A 25,062-nucleotide genomic window follows, 5' to 3' on the forward strand; every position below is an offset into this window, starting at 1 on the left:
TATAGCTAAAACTTTATATGGCAAAATGATAGGAAGATGCTTACTACAATCATGTGATTTTCATGATTTTCATCATTCTCTCTATTAATATATATTTGAAAAATATTCACCTCTCATATTGTGTTATATTTTCAGTGGCTCTGTCGAATAAATGGCATTGGAGGCATCTATATTTTGTGATGGATGGTTATAAGCTTTATAACTAAAATTTCTCAAAATAAATCACCTTCTTTAATCTTTGTATTATCACAAATGTTTTATTTGTATATGTTGAATGGGATCAAATTACAAAGCGTTGGGTCAAACTGTTTTTCAGGATTGTGAGAGCTCAGGTGTCTGATGATGCTGTGTATACTTGTGTGGCCTCCAACAGAGCTGGGGTGGATAATAAACATTACAGTCTTCAAGTTTTTGGTATGTCACCAGAAACAATTCTAGTACTATACTATGTGTCCAATATTAAACAACAGCCTTAATTTAAATATTGACATATCACGAAGGAGTGGTAAAATAGGATCTTAACTAGGGCTTCTAGAATGCCTGCTGTCCCAAGGCGTCCATATATATTGGAGCATACTGTCTGTCAAAATACTTTTCTAACCTGGAATTTTGCATTCAATGAAATCTAAATTTTTAAAAATAGTATTTCAGTCCAGACACAAGACCAGTCTTTTCATACAAAGAGAAAGTTAAGACCGTTTTCTAATAATGTTAGTGTCTCACTGAGAGTATTTAAAGTATGAATGGATGTGTGCATATATACTAAATATCTCTGTGTGTATGTTAGGTAGAGATAGAACTCAAAACATTCAATTTCTGAATTATTAAGATTTGCTAGACCAGAGTTCACAATCCCCAAGAATTTCTCAGAACAGTTAAGTAACTATTTACTATAGCCTACACATGATTTATGTTGGATTATGTACAATTTACTCTGGAACTTATTATTATTTTATTTATTCCACATAAAGTAGCTGGAAGTATACTTCTGTAATAATATACATTATAACAATTTAAAAGGAAAAACCTAAGATGTTGAAAAATGGCCAAATTTTAAAACACATTTCGTTTGTATGTTCTACAAGGAAACAGTACTGAGGTCTTATTGCTAATATTTTGGAAGGTTAAAAATTAGCCTACATAACACATGCTTTTATAGTAAAGTCATCAACTAATTATATGCTATTTTAAATTCTATATTTTTATAGATCATAGAAACACGATAGAACTAATTGAACCATTTAAATTTTTAATCTAAATTGATCTCAAATTATAAGAGATATATAATTTTGTTTTGTTTTCTATACAGTACCACCAAAACTGGACAATGGGATGGGAACAGAGGAAATCACAATGGTCAAGGGTAGTTCCACCTCCATGACATGTTTTACCGATGGAACCCCAACTCCCAGGATGTCCTGGCTTAGAGATGGCCAGCCTCTGGGGATTGATGCCCATCTGTCAATAAGCTCTCAAGAAATGGTCCTTCAGCTTATCAAAGCAGAAACTGAAGATTCAGGGAGGTACACCTGCATTGCCTCAAATGAAGCAGGAGAAGTCAGTAAACACTTTATCCTGGTTTATTATTCTTTTTTAAATGCTTATGTTTTAGTAAGTTTGTATAAAATAGGTCTTTCATAGACATACATGTATCATATATTTTTTCAAGAACTACTATTATAGCTAAAACTTTATATGGCAAAATGATAGGAAGATGCTTACTACAATCATGTGATTTTCATGATTTTCATCATTCTCTCTATTAATATATATTTGAAAAATATTCACCTCTCATATTGTGTTATATTTTCAGTGGCTCTGTCGAATAAATGGCATTGGAGGCATCTATATTTTGTGATGGATGGTTATAAGCTTTATAACTAAAATTTCTCAAAATAAATCACCTTCTTTAATCTTTGTATTATCACAAATGTTTTATTTGTATATGTTGAATGGGATCAAATTACAAAGCGTTGGGTCAAACTGTTTTTCAGGATTGTGAGAGCTCAGGTGTCTGATGATGCTGTGTATACTTGTGTGGCCTCCAACAGAGCTGGGGTGGATAATAAACATTACAGTCTTCAAGTTTTTGGTATGTCACCAGAAACAATTCTAGTACTATACTATGTGTCCAATATTAAACAACAGCCTTAATTTAAATATTGACATATCACGAAGGAGTGGTAAAATAGGATCTTAACTAGGGCTTCTAGAATGCCTGCTGTCCCAAGGCGTCCATATATATTGGAGCATACTGTCTGTCAAAATACTTTTCTAACCTGGAATTTTGCATTCAATGAAATCTAAATTTTTAAAAATAGTATTTCAGTCCAGACACAAGACCAGTCTTTTCATACAAAGAGAAAGTTAAGACCGTTTTCTAATAATGTTAGTGTCTCACTGAGAGTATTTAAAGTATGAATGGATGTGTGCATATATACTAAATATCTCTGTGTGTATGTTAGGTAGAGATAGAACTCAAAACATTCAATTTCTGAATTATTAAGATTTGCTAGACCAGAGTTCACAATCCCCAAGAATTTCTCAGAACAGTTAAGTAACTATTTACTATAGCCTACACATGATTTATGTTGGATTATGTACAATTTACTCTGGAACTTATTATTATTTTATTTATTCCACATAAAGTAGCTGGAAGTATACTTCTGTAATAATATACATTATAACAATTTAAAAGGAAAAACCTAAGATGTTGAAAAATGGCCAAATTTTAAAACACATTTCGTTTGTATGTTCTACAAGGAAACAGTACTGAGGTCTTATTGCTAATATTTTGGAAGGTTAAAAATTAGCCTACATAACACATGCTTTTATAGTAAAGTCATCAACTAATTATATGCTATTTTAAATTCTATATTTTTATAGATCATAGAAACACGATAGAACTAATTGAACCATTTAAATTTTTAATCTAAATTGATCTCAAATTATAAGAGATATATAATTTTGTTTTGTTTTCTATACAGTACCACCAAAACTGGACAATGGGATGGGAACAGAGGAAATCACAATGGTCAAGGGTAGTTCCACCTCCATGACATGTTTTACCGATGGAACCCCAACTCCCAGGATGTCCTGGCTTAGAGATGGCCAGCCTCTGGGGATTGATGCCCATCTGTCAATAAGCTCTCAAGAAATGGTCCTTCAGCTTATCAAAGCAGAAACTGAAGATTCAGGGAGGTACACCTGCATTGCCTCAAATGAAGCAGGAGAAGTCAGTAAACACTTTATCCTGAAGGTCCTAGGTAAGTAAAATAATTGGGAAATAAGTGATAATAAAGACAATAAGTAAGTATAATTCTTAGAATCATTGGCTATAGGACAAAATTTGTAAAAACTTCATTGTACTTCATACTTCTGTTCTGTAATTCACCTAGGTTTACTTTTAGTATCTGAAGCATGTTAAATTATTGTGTTTCTTATCTGTGTAAAAGGATGAACACTCCCACTTGTAAAACGTTATTCATTGACAATGTCATACAACCAATTGATAAGTAGCTTTTTAACTTTTTCGAAGAACTGAAATCACTTCTGATGCTAGTAATTTAATGGAAAAGCATGATATTTATACTATTATGTTATTCCAAACAATCTTTAAGTGATCCAGTCTGTAGATTATAGTTGTAGTGGTCATTTCAAATAGTCTAGTTCTATTTACTCTTTTGTGCATTAAAATAAGTATTTTAAATAGGTATTCCAGTGTTCTACATGCAAATAAATAGTATAAAGGGAAAACATATCTTTTCCTTGAAGTAAAAAAATTTGACTTTGGAAGAGAAATGAAAATGAATGAAATGAATTATTTCAATAATAATTTTTTGGAGTTTTTTTTTCACAGTGATTGAGGTGAGAAACCTCAGGCTCTTTACATTTTTTCTAACAAAACGCACCCCACAAGGAAAAATAAGAATTTTGGCAAGAGTCTAGCTAGCCAAATGTTTTCAGGACATCCTATAATCTTTCTCATAGTACCTATTACAATTTCAATTATTTGTGTAACCTTAAAAGTCTGTTTCATCCTTAGTTAAACTCTGTGATGATCAGTACCCTTTTTACTTATTGCTGTGTTCCCAGGGCTTAGCATGGCATTTGACACATAATATTTATCTGTTGGCTTGAACTGAATGGAACTAGGTACTTATCAGGTGGATTAAAGTGAGTTTTAACTGTAGCAGGAGACAGAACAATATCTAAATAAACAAACAGAAATACTGTGGTGTAGATGAGTATTCCATAGAATGAAAGGTAGTAGTGGAGGCAGTACACCAGAATATTTAGAGACAAAAGGCAGGAGAAAGCATGTGTTTGTAAGGAAGGATGGAATAACAAATTCCCGTATAGCAATTCACGGAATATGAGGAATATCAAGAGATGATATCTTGTACATTAATTATTCACCTATTAATTGTTAATTATTGACTATATATCATGTGCCAGGCATGTTTCTAGTCAACATGTATCAAATAATTATTGGACACCTACTATGTGACATATGGTATGACAAGTACTTGACTGCATCACTGAATAGGAAGGATGTGGTCTCAGCCCTCAAGTTCCTGCATTGGCGCGGAACACAGATATTGAAAAAGTAATTACTTATGAGTGTGATGAGGATGATATGGCGAAAATTAAATTCTGTGGGAAGGTTCAAAGAAGGTCTCTTCAAGGATACATCTAAGCCTTAAAAAGTAAGACTATAGAGATGAGTGAGGAGATGCCTACATCTTTTACCTAGAAATGATAAACCTTGAGTTGTCTATCTGTGCTTACTGAAGCTGAGTGTAACAGCAAGAGTAGAAGACAAGACTGGAAATATACCTGGACAGAAGCCATACTGTGAAGAGCCTCAATTAGAGAATTTGGGCCTCATTACGAAGGCAGTAGAAGAAGCTTAAGGAGGAATATGTTACAGTCAGATTTCACTTCCAAAAAAATCCCTCTGATGACGGAGTGAAGAATGAATCGAAGAGTCTGTTATACTCACACAGGCCTAAAAATACAGGGGCCTGTTGTAGCATGTGGCAGTGGAGAAAAAGAGAAGGAAGACTTCTGCAGGAATTCTAGAACCCAGGAGCAGAATCACGGCCCAGTACATTTCTGGATGTAGAACACAAAAAAAGAAAAATAACACCAATGTTGTTAGAGTCACATACAAAGAACAACCTTCCCACCTGCAGGGTTTATAAGGATATTCTCTTAAAACAGATTTGAAAACTGGCTTAACAGAAGGATGAGCAGTTATAGCATTTCAGCATCTGTTGAAAGCTAATTCCATTAAAACCTGAAAAACTTCACTCTGATCTGTATTACAATAGAAATGTGAATTTAAGTGTTCTACTTTGGTGAACCACTAATCTCAACTTAATTCTATCCACCTGGTGGGAGGTGTCATGGTGTATTAGTAGTTCTGAAAGTCCACTATGGGTAAAATACTAAACACAAGGGAGAAGATCATGCAAAATAAAGCTAGTGGGTACGGGAGTTGACAGGGTTCAGGCTATGAAGGGACTGTTGACCACATTAAGGATTTTGTGTTTTGTCCTAGAACAAGGGGAAACCATTAAAAGTTCTAACAAGTGGAATGCCATGAGTAGAGTTGCAGTTTGAAATGACCACCCTGACTGCAAAGTGGAAAGCGGCTTGGAGTGGGTTCTGAGAGACAGTGTGTTATTAGGAATTGTGTCTGGCTGTGATTAACAGAGAGTCTAAACATGGTGACTTAAAGAACTTTTGTTTTTCTCACTGAATGAGGTGTCTGGAGGTGGGCAGTAGCTGCATTGGTTCTGCAGTTCAGATCTTAACAGTTCTCCTGGCCTTTGGCCTTTATATCATAGTCAGACCATGATCATGCATTGGCTGCTCACCCCCAGCATCACTATAGGCAACAATAGAGCAGAAAAAAAAGGAAAGGCAAAGAACTTCCCCTTTCAGGATTTTCTTAGAATCTCCACAAAACTACCTCTATGTATATCACATTGGTCAGAATCTTCACATGCCACTCCATCTACTCTCTACTAAAGAGGCTAGGAAATGTAGTTTTAAGCACATTGACAGCCCTAACAAAATTGAGGCCTGTTAATAAGAAAGAAACAAGTAAATGATATTGGGTAGGCAGCTACAGCCAGGAAGGAGGAGATATTAGTCCAAGTAAACAGTATTATAGCTCAGATTAGTGATGCAGGTGAGAGGAAAAGATGTATTCTAGAACTAATTGCAGGTAGAAGTATTAAGACTTGGTGGCGGATTTGGCCATATGAGAGTGATGACAAGGAAGAAGATATCGAGGATGACTCCCAGCTTCTGGTTTATGTGACTGAACAATTGGTGGGTTCATCACGTAAATGCAGGGAATGCTGGAAAAAGACCAGGTTTTGAGGGAAAAGGTAACAGGTTCAGTCTGAATACATGATGAGTTTGAAGTTGTTTTCAAACAACCCATTGAAGATGCTTATGTGATAATTATATATATATGGATCTAGAGCCCAGGAGAGAGATCTAGGCTAGAAATATAAATTTTGGAGTCATCAGAGTATGGACAACTCCTATTCTGCTCAAAGTACAAGACATATGGAAAAGATACAGAGTGAAATGGTTCTCAATCACTTAACGCATGTAAGAACTGATGACTGGTATTTGAACCAGTTGGGAACATGTTGTTATTTTAAATCTAGTACTATAAGCTTTTGAGATTAAGGCCGTGCTTAAATAATCTTTGTATCCACAGTGACAGAGACATAGTAAATAGCCAATAAGTGAGAGGAATAAAGAACTGACTGTAGTCAAATGGAGAATCAGATAAGTGCTTTTCCATCCAGCATGCTATGGAAATTAAAAGGGATAGAAATTTTATAGTTGGTTGATAGAATCAAGAAAGGACTTATGGTTTTTACAAATGAACATAATGATACTAAAGTGACCTTGAGAGCACTTGAACATGCTCAGTTAGGGGATGGTGGGACTATTGGAGATATTCCAGTAGAAGGAATAGCATTAGTAAAGTCACAGAGCAAGAAGGGACTGAACTTGTTGAGGGAGAAAAGTAGTCTAGTTTGAAGTCTAGGTTACATAAAGTGTTTTAAAAGTAAATAATGTTATAAAGAGAGATTGAGGCTATGTTGTGGAAGGCTTGGAAGCCATGATGAGGAGTTTGTATTTAATTCAATGAGCAACATGGAGACACTGACATCTTTTAACCAAGAAATCTTGGATTGATCTAAAATGCACTTAAGAAAATGTATTTGACAGCAAAATGTAATAAGATGCATGAAAGTGAAAAAGAGTAGTCATGTGGGACCATAGTTAAGAAACTCTGACTTCTTAATTATAATGTATTAAATATATTATCTTTTTCCAGAAAGGAAACGAGGACCAAAGATACAAATTTTTAGGAGGCAGTTTTTAATAATAACGCCAACAGATGTATTAGACTTAGTAGTAGTTATAACTTTCTTAAAACCTTTAATTATAAAATAAAACAGATTCAGAAACACAAAAGAAATATAGTTTATAGATTATTTCATTGAATCCTCACAATTCTATTAGTTAAATAATAGTACTATACTTATTTTAGAGATTTGCCCAAATCCACTAACCTAATAATTGTTGGAGCTAAGATCCAAATTCAGGCTATTTGATTCCAGATCCTCTGCTGTGAACCTCTGCTCTAAACTATGTGCCTGACTTTAAACACACACACACACACACACACACACACACACACACACACACACACACACACACACACACAAAGCTAATCCTTGGAGCTGTCCAACAGCTATTTTTGCTGCCTTGTGAAATACTAAACTGGAAACGTTAATAGAAAATTTGAATGATCTATGTAAGGGAAATCTGTTTTAAAGTGATTCATAAACTTAGGAATAGTTGGACTAAGAAACTTTACTGTTTGCTCCAAGTGTTTAGATTCTGTAACATCCTCTTGAGAAAGGTAATTCAGAAGTATAAATAACAAAAAAAGGAAGTTATTTCTGCCCAGACATAACAAATGTGGTTTATGCAGAAATGGTCTCCAAATGTAACTGTTTTTTCTTCTGCTTAGTCATTGTTTCCTCTTAAAGTTCTGCACGGAAAAAATGATTGCAAAATTCCATAGCATTTGCCCATTGCTTTTGTAGAACCAATAGATATTTAAAAGGTGCAAAAATACACTACTATATTTAAGTAACTCTTTTTAAAAATAGTACAAGATTAGTTTAGTGTTTATAGTTTTCAAATCTTTACAGTTAAGTAAGACTGCTCTAATTATCTGAATCCCAATTGCTGAGCTATAATTACCTTTAATGGCTTGCCATTTACTTCATGATCTATTACAGGCATGATCCATCTCTTTTAAAATAGTGCCAGTAGGGACTTCCCTGGTGGTGCAGTGGTTAAGAATCCGCCTGCCAGTGCAGGGAACCCGCGTTTGAGCCCTGGTCTGGGAAGATCCCACATGCCACGGAGCAACTAAGCCCATGTACCACAACTACTGAGCCCACAGGCACAACTACGGAGCCCACGGGCGACAACTACTGAAGCCCTTGCACCTAGAGCCCGTGCTCTGCAACAAGAGAAGCCACCGCAATGAGAAGACCGCGCACCGCAACGAAGAGTAGCCTCCGCTCACAACTAGAGAAAGCCCGCACGCAGCAACGATGACCCAACGCAGCCATAAATAAATAAATAAATAAATCTATTTTTTTTTAAAATAGTGCCAGTGACAAATGATAATAACATCTAGGAATTATTTTGGTATCCTTGTTCAAATCAATTTGCATTGTACGAACATAAATTTGTGTTGAATTTTAAAGTTTTTCTGAGCTGCAGTATTTTATCAAACAGCAAGTTTATTTTGTTGTTGTTTTTCATTCCTTTTAAATAGAACCACCTCATATCAATGGATCTGAAGAATCTGTAGAGATGTCAGTAATTGTTAATAATCCACTTGAACTTACCTGCATTGCTTCTGGAATCCCAGCTCCTAAAATTACCTGGATGAAAGACGGACGGCCCCTTCTACAGGTGGATCAGATGCAAACTCTTGGAGGAGGAGAGGTTCTTCGAATATCTAGTGCTCAGGTAAGTTCAGAGTTCATACAGTTATTTTCCGGGTTAAACTTCTTGCTTGCTAATCTATGAGAAATGTTGGAGAAGTTGTTTTGGAGTCTGAATATATCACAGATCTCTGTAACTTTAGCAAGGGTAGATTGGCTCTATGACATGCATGATTGGGTAGACACTTACAAAGTAACATGCCTAGAAGGATGAAGTGAAATTATCATATTAAACACAGAAGAAAGCAAGTTACCTTCACATTAATTTTTGAAGTTTTCACAGTTCTATAAGTGATAACATATTTCCCGAAGCCCTTAATTTGTGCCAGGTAGCCCTTTACAGAAATGGCAAAAAGCAATCCAATGTACGTATATGTGAGGCTTCAGAGAGAACTTTTGATCTCTAGAAAGAAATCTGACATGAAAATCTGAAGAGACACAATTTTTCAAAAAATGATCAATTCAATAAAATTGTTCTTCTGGTTTGTGTTTAAGGAAATTAATCTGAAATGTAAATATATTAAAGAGAAGTATGTCTGGGATGTCTTATTGTAACAATATACTGTTCTACAAACAAAGGCAAACCTTATATTACAAATATCCATGTGTTCCTTAACGCCCTCCTCTGTAAACTGGGGATAAAAACAGTAATAATACTGAACGTATATACTTAGGGTTTTAGAGACAGTCGAACTTGATGTGCTTAGACTGGTGCCACGGGCGTGAAGTGATACTAAAACAGAGTTAGAATGATTGCTATTGTTGCTGATTTTATTGTTATTATAATCATTTCTTTAAAAGTAGAATAATACATTATTTAATCATATTTCATGTACATTTCCACTGAGGAAACAGAAAAGAAAGGGAGCTGGAAAAGAGAGCTAAGGGTTGTAAATCGTGTCAGTCTTATGTTCAGCTATGGGCTCTATCACACCCGTGACCATCATGACAACTGTGTGAGGCAGTGTCTTTATCCCCTTTCTACAAATCCAGAAACAGACACAGAAAGATTAAGTATTCACCTGCCAAGTACTTAAACACTGCTCGGTGATGGAGCTGGTCTCAATCCTGGGTCTGGTTCAAAAGCGTAGCTAAAGCATGGGTCCGGCGGAGCACGGAGACGGCGAGGCGACCCCCCCTCCCCTGGGAGCGGCCCCAGTCGGTGCCCCCAGCCGAGGCCAGTCCGCCTCCCTCCCAGCGATCAGCCGTCCGGAGTGCGACCAGAGAGCATGCCGGATCCACCAGGGGCGCCGCCGCCTGCGCTCGCAGGCCGCGGGTGTAGAAGAAAGCACGGCCTCGCTCGGCCCAGAGCTAAGAGGTGGCCCGGAGAGAGGAAGTGGCGGCTGCCGAGCTCAGCGGGACCGTCACCCACATTAATGAGAAGCACGATCTTCAAGGTATCCTGCAAGAGGGCTCTCGTGAACCAATGGTCCAAGACCTGCCCCAGGTTTTTGCAGAGGCCACAGGGGTCCCGCTGCCTTTTCAGAAACCCATATTTAAGGGAAAATCTCTGAAGGAAATGGAGACGCCGGTGTCAGCACCTGAAATTCAAAATGGTTGCCGGGTCATGTTACTTGGGAAAAAGAACAGTCCAGAGGAAGAAGTTGAACTAAAGAAGTTGGAAGATTTGGAGAAGTCTGTGGAGAAGATAGCTGACCAACTGGAAGAGTGGAGTAAAGAACTTTCCGGAATCCAGCAGGGTTTTCTAGCCAAGGATTCGCAAGCTGAAGCTCTCTGCAAACTCGATAGGAGAGTAAAAGCCACAATCGAGCAGTTTATGAAGATCTTGGAAGAGATTGACACACTAATGCTGCCAGAAAATTGCAAAGACAGTAGAATGAAAAGGAAGGGTTTGGTGAAAGGATTCAGGCGTTCCCAGCCGAGTGTGACACAGTGGAGCAGAGCATCCCAGGAGACGGAGCGACTGCAATCCACAGACTTGGCCCCGGCTGACTGAGGTGAGGCGGAGAAGGCTGTGCTGCCCTGAAGAACAGCTCCACCAGCTCTGGTCTCTCTGGAACAGAAGTTACGTGCTTTCCCCAGGGCAGCTGGGGACAACTGGCCAATTGCCAGTTTTCCTTCCCTTATCACCACCCCAACCCCCACCCCCCCGCCAATGAACAAGTATTGTCTGTACAATCTTTAGCGCTCCTGTCAGTTTCTCGTTCTGTGTATATCTGTGCTGTCCAGCAGCCCACCTTGTCTGGAGAGGGCCTCCCCTGTCCAAGTCTTCCCAGCTTTTTTGACCTTTGGGTGCTTTCTTTGGGCTGGTGAGACCGCTCATTTGTCCTGGGGTAGTTCCAGGTTTATCGGCTATCCTGGTCTTCAGATACGTGAGGCCTTTTTGCCGTTATGATCCCATAGTCCCATCTGTGTAAACCAGAATCATCAGGAGGCTGCGTCTTCTCAGGAATGTTGGGAATGGCTCAGGACAGGTGTTTGGCACACAGGGAGTCCAAGTGTCTCTCATTGTGACCTAATTCTAGAACAGCTGGCTGGGTTGTGGGTTCATAGACCCTGACTTCACCCCCCAGTGACCCTGACCAGCCACAGGCCGTGAGGTCTCAGGGGGCCATTCCTGAAGTGGGGCTGTGGTTAATACATGGACTTCCTTGTCCCCAAGCAATCTCCAGGAGGTTAGAACCCAGAGTTAAGTCTCTGCTCGAAACCGGATCAGAACCATGGCTTAGGAGGGGCAGAGAGGGGAGACAGAATGAATAAAGCAGGCAGGTAGTGAGGGCCACCATAAACTTCTCAGGAGTTCCTTCAAAGGCATTTCTGTTAACCGTACCCTTCTGAGATCTACATTTCCTTCGAGTTCCTTTGAGGCTATTTTTGTCTGTTTTGTGGCCTTTTTCCCCTTCATCGTTATTTAAAAAAATAAAAGAGTTTATATACACATCAGCAAGCAGAAGTGTTTAGACTTTTTTTTCTTTTTGGTAGATGAAGTAAGGGAAGCAAAAGCCTTCTGAGGTTCTAGTCTAGTTATGTTATAAAGTTGAGCATGGTCCTGCGTGCCAGAACTCTTAAACGGGTCAGCTGCTGTCACCCCATTTTTTCACACAGTGCCCAGGAGACAGGCTCCCAACAGGCCACTCTGAGGCCAACCTTCTTTGGCAGAGAGGGAGTCTGTGAAGTCCCAGGCATTTAGGGCTGCGTGGGTGGGACTAGGACAAGGTGGTGGTTAGGGGTGGACAAGTGGATGAGGCTCAGGGCCCGGCCTGCCCACCCACAGCTTTAATCAGAGCAGTCCAGTATTTCTCTGTTTCTAGTAGTAGCTGTGTGGCCTTGGGCCACAGCAGGTTCCTGTGTGCCAGATACCATTCTGAGTTCTTGAGGTGTGTTTGTCATTTAATCCTCACACAATCTAGGACATAGGCAGATACTATCCCTGTTTTAGAGATGAGCTTAGGTAATTGGCTCAAGATCATAGAGTAAGTAACAACTGGGCAGCTTAATTCCAAGCCCATGTTCTTAATCTCTACCGGTTTGCCTCCCAACTGACATGGGGTTGCTCACACCCTCTCATTTTCTCTTTTCCTTCTATTTATCTCCCATGTTGGCCTCTGCACTTCCCCTCTGGCCCTCTCCAGTTCATTCTCCACAGAGTGGCTGAGTGATCATGATGTACACATCTTACCATGTCAGTCCCCTGCTTAAAAACCTCAATGGCCCCCATTTCTCTTGGGATAAAGGCCAAGGTCCTTACCCTGCTCCCTTCTCATCTCGGGCCACTCTCCTGTTTGCTCTCTGCTGTCAGCCACTCTGGTCTAGTTCAGGCCCTCAGGTGCTCTGTACCCTCTCCCACCCTGGGGTCTTTGCACACGCTGTCCCTCTGCCTGGACAGCTCCATGCCGTCTTTCCCATACTCCTACCCTTGTCCTAGGTGATTCCTGTTCATCCTTCATAATGTAAATGTCTCCTCCATGGAGAAACGTCACCTACTACTGTCTGAGAACATCAAGCCCTCGGGTGATATCCTGTCACAACTTGTCATGACTTTTTACAATAAACAGCGTTTATCATGATCTATGATGATTTATTTGTGGGATTATTTGATTAATATTTGCCTTTAGGCTAGACTGTGAGTTCCTTGGGTTAAGGAGCTTCTTCATCTTGTTAACAGTATATTTCAAGCACATTGTCTGGTTTATATTAGGTGCTCAATAAATATTTGGAGAATGAAAAAAAAAAAAAACATAGCCAGTGGAACTCAGCCCAGTTCTTGTTTCTAACATCAAGTATAACACACCTTCCATTCCCCACTTCCCTCTGTCAAGCACTTCAATAACCCAGAGAAAACTCAGGTCCAACTGTCAAACTACATACTGAATCAAAACTCTTGAATGTTATAATTTCAACAGACCAAAAAGGACGCAAAAGAATTTTGTAACATAGGGAATAGCATTGGAGACAGGGAAGTGTGTGCACTTAGAACCATAAGTATAAAGGAATCATGGTAAATAAAGCTTTAGAGGGAAATTAAGGCCACATTACACTAGGTCTTAAATGTAAGAATGAAAAGTTATGTTATAACAAAACAAGACAAAGGTTCCATAGTGTTAAATGATGACCCACACATTCTAGCTTTTGTGGAGAATACAAATGTAATACATAAGATATTTCTCAACCTTCAAGAAATTTCCAATTTTCTAAGAAAAATAAAACTACGTATGACAAAATTAGGAAAACAATAAGAAAACCATTAAAAACATTATAGAATTGAAAATTTAAATATTATCAAGTCCCATGACTGCTCTTGGTTCCTCTGGTCCTCTGTGTTTTCACAACATTTGGTACATATCTCTGTTAAAGCACTTATTACTAAATTATATCTTAGTTACCTGTGTCTTTTTGTGTATGTATCTGTAGCATGTAGTTATGCCTGCTACCTAATGGATGCTTTGCAAATTCCAAATTGTGTGGTAAAGACAAGAGTTTGCTAAGACATTTTCCATCAAACCCTCATTTTGTAATTTATTCCAAAGGGAGAAAAATTCTGTGACCAAGTAGATCTGAAAAACTTTATATACTGTACCTTCCTCTCCTTTGTGAGCCATAATGCATGTCAACAACTCTGCAAAATCTTACTCCAAAGAAACCTGACTAACTATAATTTTTCAAACACCCTATTAACAGAACACACTTTAGGAAATGTAGCTACTAATAGTACCTGTCAATAATCAGAAGGGTATAAGTTGTCAGGAAATGTTTCCTGGAGAGGGCAAGATCTCAAAACAGTCATGAATGATAGTGCAAGTTTGGCTAAGTCACGACAAGTGGAGGGGGCAATATGATTTGGGAATAAACGGAATTGGTGGAGTAAGAGTTGACTTAGAGGTTTGAAAGATATGATGAGAAATTTAGAAATTATTCTCTAGGCAGTAGTGTATCACTTCCAATTCTTAATTGAAGGACGATGAGACAGTCATTCTTCTAAAGTCATATTTAGTAATTTTCCAAACATACTAGTCTTAAATTTTTTCAGTGGACTTTTTGCAGCCTACCAAAACATTTTTCCATAATCTATAAAGTCAGTTTTGAATGTAAGAAGTTTAAAATTCCCAGTGTTCTAGGAGTATTCAAGTAATAAAATAAATGAAAACAGGATTTTCTACTTTTCCAAAATATATTTTTCACAGTAGTAAGATCATCTGTTTTTCAGTGTATCCTTTACACATACGTAAGACATCCTCTACACAATGTCAAATATGAATGAAGGCTAACACAGTGGAAACTATGTATGGAGATTTTTAAAGAAATGTTTCTGGTTTTTGTCAGAAAATAGTAGATTTTGCTATCAGCCTGACCTATTTACAGCCAAATTACATAATATAGCTATTTTGTTTCACCATGTATATCAAAGGTAGATTAAAAATGTGGTATTAATGTGCTTTATTAAAATAACCTGATATTTTATTTACTTTTTTGGTTGGTTAGTTGATTGGTTGGTTAATGTATTTTATTTTCTTCAGGAAGACTCCAGTAGAATTTTCAGTCTGCAATTTAAATTCATAAATACTTATTTCTTCAATAAATACTGAGTAGTATCTAGTCTGTCATGTATGGTGGTAGGTCTTATATGTATCTGCCCTTTCTGAGATCATTAAATATACCTAATATGCAAACATTCTGAGATCAAATACCAAAACCCTGTTAAATCTATGTCAAATACATAGATTTACATGTAACAGAGATGTCAAGCCATGCTCAGTATCAGTATCAAATGTAACTGATACACTTAACTGATTAAATGTATGTTACATTTAATCACAAATGTTAAAACCATTTATTAAATTTTATTACTGTACTTAATGATATCTTGCTTTGTGTGAGACTTCTGTATTCATTCTAATAGATATTTATTCTCATCACCAAAACCAGCATGTTAACATTGTGTCATTCACTTATTTGAATTTTATAGGTGGAAGATACAGGAAGATATACATGTCTGGCATCCAGTCCTGCAGGAGACGATGATAAAGAATATTTAGTGAGAGTACATGGTAAAGTTGGCAAAATGTCCTGCAGTCCATCATACATTAATACCTAATTAAAAGGCATAATTTATGGAACATAGAGCAACTATCTGACATATCATAAAACTATGTTTATATATTAGGAAAAGTGTATTTTGCAAATCTGATTTTTATATTTGATCACAGTAGTCCATTAAACTATTGTTGGGAATAGTTTAATGGATTTTTTGAGTTATTTGTTTTGTTCCTGCACAAATAATTCATATTCATTGGTTTTAAATCATAGAATATAAATTATAAAAATAAAAATATAAATCAATCATAATCTCATCATACAAATATAAGACCTTTTTACATATAAATATTGTCACAGAAATATGATCATACAGCATATAGTATTTAACTTTTTTTATCTTAGTGGTATGGTGAACATGTTTTCATGTCAAAAAATGTATTTTTATAACATTACTTTTTAGTGATTCTATGATGTCCCATTTTATGAATATGCCATTATTTAATACATTCCTTATTTTTGTATATTTAGGCTGTTTTGTATTTTTACCAATATAAGCCACACTATTATAGACATCTTTGTACATGTGTGTTGGCCTCTTCCTTTAATTATTTTGTTTTGATAAATTTCTGTAGGTATATTTACTTGTTTATATGCAAGTACACGTGCATGCCTGTACACACATACACACACACACACACACACACAAACACACACACACACACACACACACATTTAAGGCCAAATTACCTTCTAGAAAAGTTGGGCCAATTAGACTATGGCCGATACTATTTTGACATAGAAATGGGAATTACTCTTCATGGAGAGGAACATTAAAAGAACTTAACGGAAGATCTTTATCTCCTCATAGCCTAAATGACTAGGCAACACAAATGTAGGGCTGGTGTAATATAGGAGTGTTCCCCTCACCCCGCCAGTCCTACACAAAAATTAGACCTGCCACTAATTGACATGTAAATTGTGTATATAAGAGTCACATAAAAAAGGTACATTTTAAAATTGTGATATAGTTGATTTACAATATTATATTAATTTCAGGTGTAAACCATAGTGATTGAAAATTTGTATAAATTATACTCCATTTAAAGTTATTATAAAATATTGACTGTATTCCCTTTACAATATATCCTTGTAGCTTATTTTTTTATACATAGTAGTTTGTACCTCTTAATTCCTTACCCCTATTTTACCCCTCCCCCTTTCTGCATATTAAGAAAAATATACATATTTCTGTATATTATAATGGGCAGACCCTAATTTAGAAGTTTTAAAATATGATGTTCAGAGAAAATTATTACCAAGTGTAGAGTTAGACAAGGAATCCCTTCTTTGTACTTAGTTTCTTTATCTGTTAAAAGGTGATAAAATGTGATTATATTACTTATCCTCTCATTTACGTGGCCATTGGAAGAATTTCATTACTTGATGTATGTGAAAGTACTGAGGAAGGTAAAAAATTTTTCACTATTTGTAATCATTGTACTATAAATTGAATGAGTAATGTTTTAAGTTTATGCTTTTTATGTCATACAGCAGAAGCAACATTTGTTGAACACCTCAGATAATCCAGATCATTTTATATCCTGTTTATTAAAAGCCTTTGGTGTATTTGTTCTCATGCCCAGTCCCCCCTAATATTGCTGGAACTGATGAGCCCCAGGATTTCACTGTGTTACGGAACAGACAAGTGACATTGGAATGCAAATCGGATGCAGTGCCCCCGCCTGTAATCACTTGGCTTAAAAATGGAGAACGGTTACAGGTAAATCTTGCTAAATTCCACAGATTCATTGTGAGGAAAAAAAATCAGCAATAGAGTCCTTGCTAGGGAGATAAAACCAAACAATGTCAGACTACTAGTTATTCAACATTACAGAGGTGGGCACAGGTCCTTTAATCAGGCTTTTTCTCAGCCTTCTTGGAGTAGTTAGTAGCTAGTTATGAGGCAAAAGACAGGTATTTTGATTCATATACTCTGTAAATTGGCCCAAGTATATATCTCCTGGAGCCCGTGGATTAAAGTTGAATGAAAACACTCAGCTATGTCTTTTTTTTTAATTGGAGTATAATTGCTTTACAATGTTGTGTTAGTTTCTTCTGTACAGTGAAGTGAATCAGCCATATATATACATATATCCCCTCCCTCTTGGACCTCCCTCCCCCCACCATCACACCCATCTAGGTCATCACAGAGCACCGAGCTGATCTCCCTGTGCTATACAGCAGGTTCCCACTAGCTATCTGTTTTACACATGGTAGTGTATTTATGTCAAACCTAATCTCCCAATTTATCCCACCCTCCCCTTCCCCCACTGTGTCCACATGTCCGTTCTCTACATCTGCCTTTCTATTCCTGCTCTGCAAATAGGTTCATCTGCACCATTTGTCTTTACTTGAGAGGGAAGAAGCCATCAGAGTCTCAAAAGACCTGACCTGTCCTGCCAACTCCCTAGGGCAAACCCATTACTGAATTTCCCTAGTCTAAACTTGGTCCTCAGGAGTGACCCCAAGGATCTGTGCAACACCAGGAATATGGACTGGAATCTTTGAAAACACAGTTACTGGCTCTTTAAAGGTTCCCACGCTCAGGTGATATCTGTCTGCTGCCCTATAGTGTCACAGCCCAGGATCCTTTTAGGCTTGGCTCAAAGCCTTGACTTTGAATGCTCTGATTGTCCTTATCCTAGTACTTACTTATCCTTTTGTTTCTCCTTTGTTCTTCCTCATCCTGTTAGTATAACCTATTGTGGTACACTGTGCCTAAATAGAAGGAAATTGTGTCCCTAATACATAAGGCAGAAAGACTTTTGCCGTCATCAAATCACACAAATGCCAAACACAGAGACTGGGTTCTGAGAGTTACTTCCTTGTTAAATCATCATGCATATCACTTAACAGTCCTGTGCCTCAGTCTCTCTGTTTATTGTGTGCCTGTTATAATGCTAGGCACTATGATTGCCCCTGAGAATAATCTTGATCCTCAAGGAGCTCACAGACTATCTGAAAATATACAGAAGTATATCAAAGATGGTAGAAAATTGATACTGCTGATATTCAATAAACAATATCTTAGAGGGATATACAGCATTTTATGGAAACAGAGGGGAGAAGCAAGTAATCCAGACTGAAGGGTAAGGAATAGCCCAGGGGAGCCTCTTGGAAAGAGTGAGTTCAGTTTAAATGTTGGGTAGATGTTGGGTGAGAAAGAAGGGGATTCCAAACATAAGTGATAGCATGTACAAAGACATTACAGGAGAAGGAATGCTGCTGTCCCAGGAACTGCAGGTAGCTTGGTATGGTTGAAGTAGACCTTGATTAAAATCCTTTGATGCCACTGTCTGCCTTCGTCACAGGCCACCCTTCCCCCTCCCCATAGATCAGCTGGGTGGTTTGTGACCACCTAGAGGGGTGGGAGGGAGGGAGACGCAGGAGGGAAGAGATATGGGAACATATGTATACGTATAACTGATTCACTTTGTTGTAAAGCAGAAACTGACACACCATTGTAAAGCAATTATACTCCAATAAAGATGTTTAAAAAAAAAATCCTTTGTTGATTCTCCATAGATTTCAGGATTCGGGTTAAACTGCCCAGCTTAGCTCACAAAGCCCTTCATGCTCTGACTTTTCCTCCATAGTCTTATCTCCCATGTGTGCATTTCACTCTAGACCATTAGGTGTTCAGATAGGGACTGAGTGAATGTTGATGATACGGAAATTCAGGCTAATCTCAGATATGACCAAGTGATGTCAGTACTGGGACAGACTGATTTCAACAGTTATGGGGGAAAAAAATGAGTCCAGTTTTAGATATTTTGAGTTTGAATTACCTATATATTATCCAAGTGGAGCTTCTAAGAAGCACTAAGAAATATGGGTCTATATTTAATCAAAAACATCTTTGATTTGGTGGTCCTCAATGGTGTAACCTGTTCCTGAAGCCATCGGTTTGTATGAGGTCAACCAGAAGGCACACAGTGTGAGAAGACCTGTAAATGAGAATAAAGCCTAAGGCAACATTGACAATTAAAAGGTGAGCAAAGGAAGAAGAGAAGAATGGGACTGAGGATGAGGACTCAGAGAAATAAAATTAAATACAGGAGACATTGGTGTACTGAAAGCCAAGGAAGAGAGAGGGAGTGGTTAACAGAGTCCATGTTAAGATACAAATTAAGTTGTATTCACTGGCTTTGGCAATACATAGACTTGATTAAAGATCTGAACAGCGGTTCTTCAATAGAGTGATCAAAGTAGAAGACAGGTTACAGCTGTCTGGGGGAGTTAAAGAAGAGGAAGTGTTAATGATTGTGGACTGTTACTTAAATACAAAAGAGATTTGTATATGCATATTTACTGAAAGAGATGGAAGATACAGGACTAAGTGTGTCGAGTGGGGAAGGGTTGGGACCCTGGTGACAGGTGAAGAGATTAGCCTTGGACAGAAGCATTGACCTTTTTCCACAGAGATGAAAAAAGAGGAAGGAAGGTTGTATTCATATGCAAGAGATGAGAGGGAGAAATGGCAGGCACCTGGCTTTGATTTTCTCAATGGTAGGAATTAAGGTCGTCAGTTGAGAATGATGTTCTATCTGAGGCAAGAAATCAAATTCGGAAGAATCACTGGCAGTAAATGAGAAGAGAACCAGAGAAGATTGTAGTGAGACTGAATAAGTTAGCAGAACTTACTGATGTTCATGGAAGAAAGACATGGGAATCAACTCAGAATTTTTTTATGAGCCTAAAATCCTGCTATACCCATATCAAAATCAAAATGTTTCTCATAGAACTTTCCATGTATGTTTAAGAAATCACTTATTCTCATCAGAAGTAATAAAAGTTTACCATTCATAGCCCCTGTAGCAAGGAAGGGCCTAGAGAAAATGTGTGGACTTTCAAGATACATTGACCTGAACTGTCTATGTTAGTGTGAACAACTTTTTTCATTAGAAATATATGTTTATCTGGGACAGAACCCATATGGTAGAAAAATCTTATTTGGGCTCTTCCTGAAGTAGTTCCACTTAGGCACAATCAGAAAATATCAGTCTTTGATGTTACCTGGCATTTTTTAAAGTCTATGAACAATCCCCAATTAGACATTATAGCAGAGATTAGATTTCATTATATTTCAGTATTTCATTTCAGTATAGGTCTCTGCATTTTCATAATTCTTGGTCCCATGCCTGGATGCAAAATAAGTGCTCAATAAATATTTGTAGACTAAAATCATGTATTTACTTATGTTAAATATGTTGAAGGATAATTATTTCCTATAAGTTAACCAAAGTTAATTTATTAGTCAGGAAACTTTCAGCTTTAAGTGACAGAATTCAATCTCAAAATAATTTAAATGGAAAAAAAAAGATATTTATTAGCTATAGTAATTGGTGAACTTAAGCTTTAGGCATTACTAGATCCAGAGGCTCTAACCATGTAGTCAAGCATCTCTGTCCTTTCTCTGAATCCCAACTCTGCTTATGTCTTAGATCCAGAACAAGCTGTCCCCACATGGTGGTAAGACTGCCACCAAGCTATGTCATCCTCACTACCAGTGATTCCAGTAAAAATATGCCTTATTCCAACACTTCCAGCAGTATCTTTCTGGGGAGCTCGAATGGGCCCAACTTGAGACACCTTTTCATCCTTGAGAGGTTCATTGTGGCCGTCACTGTGAAGAACTGGAGACACTGATTGTGCTCTTGCTTTATCTACACTCATAGAAATATTTCCCAAGAGTTTTTGATACCAGGATAGTGGTGGGGGGAGCAGACAAAGATAGTGGGAGACAGGTGCACTACAGTTCACTATAGTTACTTTTGATGATTAATATTTTATTTTATTTGTCCAACATTTTAATGGTAAATTTTACTTTCTGAATCCAGGCAACACCTCGAGTAAGAATCCTATCTGGAGGGAGATACTTACAAATTAATAATGCAGATCTAGGTGATACAGCCAATTATACCTGTGTTGCCAGCAACATTGCAGGAAAGACTACAAGAGAATTTATTCTCACTGTAAATGGTAAGAAAAATTAATCACTGTTTCACTATTTAAAAATTTGGATAAGGGCATTTAAAGAGATGATAGCATTTTTATTTTTTATGAGCATACTAAATTCTTGTGCTTATCTTATTTCTTTTCATAAAGACAACATGTGATATTTGTACTATCACTGTATTCAAACTAACTCAATTTCAAAAAACAAAGATACATTTCTCTTAGAGGACAATATATGTCCAATTGTTATCAGCATATCCTGATGTTTTGTGTCATTCAGATCAGAGCCATTGGAGAAGTTAATACACTAAATCTCTGGATGACAAGTAGCCAATTAGTCACCTTTGTTGATGTTGGTGTTTGATTATATATGTGCTAGACAGAGACTGCCATGGGACTGTAATTTTCTCAAATATAAAATCTAAACACTAAAATCTGCCAAATTTCAAGAATATGATAGACTTTTTCAAAACCGTCCCTTTGGATTTTTAATATACGAAACTTTACAAGTTGAGTGACCCAGGCAGCTAATATCTCTAACACTAAAATTAAAATTCAAGTTTTCTATTCCCATATGAACTCAATGATTAATAAAATACGCACTCTGAGACTTGCATGATTAATCACAGATGTGCTTTGTTATAACAGCCCACTTTCTATCCTTTATTTAAAGTGAAGTTGTTCCAGTATTAACATTCTCTGACCATTATTTGGCCAAAGAGAAATAAGAAATATCATCTTTAATTTGTATCATACCAGAGCTGACTTTTATTCTATTCAAACCTCTTTCATTAGAAAGCCGGATTTCATACACCCTATCAGGGATTTAAAGCTTCCCCACCCATTTACTCTTCATTTTTAAGTAAATTTTAAAATAAAATCTTATCTTGAATAAGACTTTAGGAATTAAACCCCAATTCTATTTATACTAACCTGAATTAGCTGTAGGCAAAGCCATACATTTGACTCAAATCTCACTTTGTATTACCTCTTAAGAGTCTAAGTTCAGGCTATGTTATTGATATAAAGGAAGTTTTCCACATGCATCTCTTGTGCAGTTCCTCCAAGCATAAAGAGTGGCCCCCAGAGTCTTGTCATTCACTTAAATAAGTCAACTGTATTGGAATGCTTTGCGGAAGGTGTGCCAACCCCAAGGATAACATGGAGAAAGGATGGAGCTGTTCTATCTGAGAATCATGCAAGGTAACAATTCTGGAAAAGGATAAAAAATACTGTAAGAACTGAAATATAAGTTTTTAAATCTTGGATCCAATGCATTATTTGGGTCTTTTCATTCTAAAATGAGTCTCTTCATCTTAAATGAGGATCAAAATATAGTATTTTAAAAGCATAATTCTTAAGACTTACGTTCAAAATGTAATGATTTTAATCTATCCAAGATCACAAGCCCATCTGCTGTGCACCTTTGCGGAATATCCTTTTTTTTCCACCAAGGGTATTATAAATTCCTGAAGTAGGAAAAGGACTAAAAATGGATTTAACTGGGTATTTTATAATGTTCTCAGTCAAAATGTGCATAATCAGAAAGGCTGATCTGGAGGACCTCACTTGTGATCTTTCTTATAGATACTCCATCTTGGAAAATGGATTCCTTCACATCCAGTCAGCACATGTTACTGATAGTGGGAGATATTTGTGTATGGCTACCAATGCTGCTGGAACAGATCGCAGGCGAATAGATTTACAAGTCCATGGTAAATGTACTTTTATGAACAACATCCAATCTTTGGGTCAGGTGTTCTTTGGTAGCCTAAACCAGTGAGGTCATAACATAAAGACCTTCATATCTAATGCTATTTAAATGTATTACACTATATTATAAGCAGTGAAGACCCATTATGAAGAGGATCATCACAACACTGTAAATTCACAGAACCTTATTGTGTTCATAACTATAAAGCAAGTTAGCAATGATTAATTTCAGTTTGGCAGAGATACTTCGAATGGCATACTATTTACTGAACGTGTTTCTTACTTGTTGACTTCGTTTTAGTTCCTCCATCTATTGCTCTGGGTCCTACCAATATAACTGTAACAGTAAATGTTCAAACCACTCTGGCTTGTGAGGCTACTGGGATACCAAAACCATCAGTCAACTGGAGAAAAAATGGGCATCTTCTTAATGTGGATCAAAATCAGAATTCATACCGGTAAGGAATAATTTAACTGGAAAATCCCACCTATTATTTAGAAACATAATTTTTAAAAGAATTAACATTTAAACTCTATCAATGGGGACAGCAAATATATAAAGTATGAAGAACTAGCTGGTATGTAGAGAGCATATTATTTTTTCTTAATATAGAATTAGTTTGTCAACCTAAAATCTTATTTCTGAATTATAGGTGCAACTTCTCTATTCATAAGTCCTGTAGATAACTGTCTGAGCTCTAAAAGATTAGATTTCCGTTCTGCTTTTTTTTTTAGTATCTTTTGGAATTTTATAAAGACAAAAGATTAAAACATCATTTGGTATAAAAGAAAAACTATTCTGTAGAAATAATACAAGTTTTAGCTGCAGAATAAAAATCAAATTTTATACCTTGAAATACAGCATAGGTATTTGGCAGCATGTGGAGGGAGGAAGAACAGCATTTTCTCCCAGTTTTTTGTATCTTCCAGCTTGACTACCATTGCTCTTCCAGCTTGACTACCATTGCTCTTAATATGACATCATATTTTTTAAAGACTAACCTTTAAAAAAAAAAACTAGGAATTTCTGATGCTTTAGCTAAGCATCATGTCTTGTATCTCAAGTTAATAGATATCTTGCAAAAGGTTTGCCATAGTACTGAAAGCAAATGTTCTCATAGACCTACCTTAACAAAAATCAGTTCTGATACATCAGGAAATATGAAACTAGGAGTGTTTCACTTGAAACTCTGTTGCTTCTCCCTCTTTCTCACCCTTTTACTCTTTTGGCATTGGGCGTTTAGTGACTTGAAAGCATATACTATGGGGGAAATGTACAATGCCCTTGAGTAAAAAAGCAGGTCAAGTATGTTTCCATTGAATCAAATAATTTCCATTCATCATTGCACAGTTTGAAGTAAGAATACAGATATTCTTATTTAGATTACTTTAATTTTTTTAGTGTGTTCAACCACTGGAAATTTAAAAGATTTATTGATTTTTCATTTTGATACATATTTTCTTTAATTTTTATTTTATATTGGAGCATAGTTGATTAACAATGTTATGTTAGTTTCAGCTATACAGCAAAGTGATTCATTAGATTACTTTAAATAATGTATGTGTATTTACTCAACCTTCTGAACATTTGAAGTGATTCAGATCACTTTAGTTTTGAGTTGATTCAAAGTTAAGGAAAAGACTCTTTGATTTATGTACTATGCATCTCCAAGGTATCCACCACATGTAAGGAGACGTGTGAAGTAGGGAAAGGTGCAAGATAGACAGACTTGTAGTTACCCATCTGTCAGTAGAAATAATCAAA

General features: G+C 36.9%; 1 protein-coding gene and 1 pseudogene across 1 annotated transcript in view; both read left to right on the plus strand.

The window, feature by feature from the left end:
* HMCN1 (hemicentin 1) overlaps positions 1-25,062 on the plus strand; it is a 554,195-nt gene that overhangs the window by 422,176 nt on the left and 106,957 nt on the right. Inside the window, exons 67-75 of the mRNA XM_024133815.3 lie at positions 317-414; positions 2,988-3,266; positions 8,900-9,096; positions 15,496-15,577; positions 17,210-17,346; positions 21,467-21,608; positions 22,643-22,787; positions 23,172-23,299; positions 23,599-23,755. Coding sequence (XP_023989583.1) covers positions 317-414; positions 2,988-3,266; positions 8,900-9,096; positions 15,496-15,577; positions 17,210-17,346; positions 21,467-21,608; positions 22,643-22,787; positions 23,172-23,299; positions 23,599-23,755 — 1,365 coding nt within the window. The remainder of the gene's footprint in view (positions 1-316; positions 415-2,987; positions 3,267-8,899; positions 9,097-15,495; positions 15,578-17,209; positions 17,347-21,466; positions 21,609-22,642; positions 22,788-23,171; positions 23,300-23,598; positions 23,756-25,062) is intronic.
* On the plus strand, positions 9,417-11,028 carry LOC112067579 (BAG family molecular chaperone regulator 1-like; annotated as a pseudogene).

Source organism: Physeter macrocephalus, chromosome 4 (genome assembly GCF_002837175.3).
Source record: "Physeter macrocephalus isolate SW-GA chromosome 4, ASM283717v5, whole genome shotgun sequence".
Lineage (NCBI taxonomy): Eukaryota > Metazoa > Chordata > Mammalia > Artiodactyla > Physeteridae > Physeter > Physeter macrocephalus.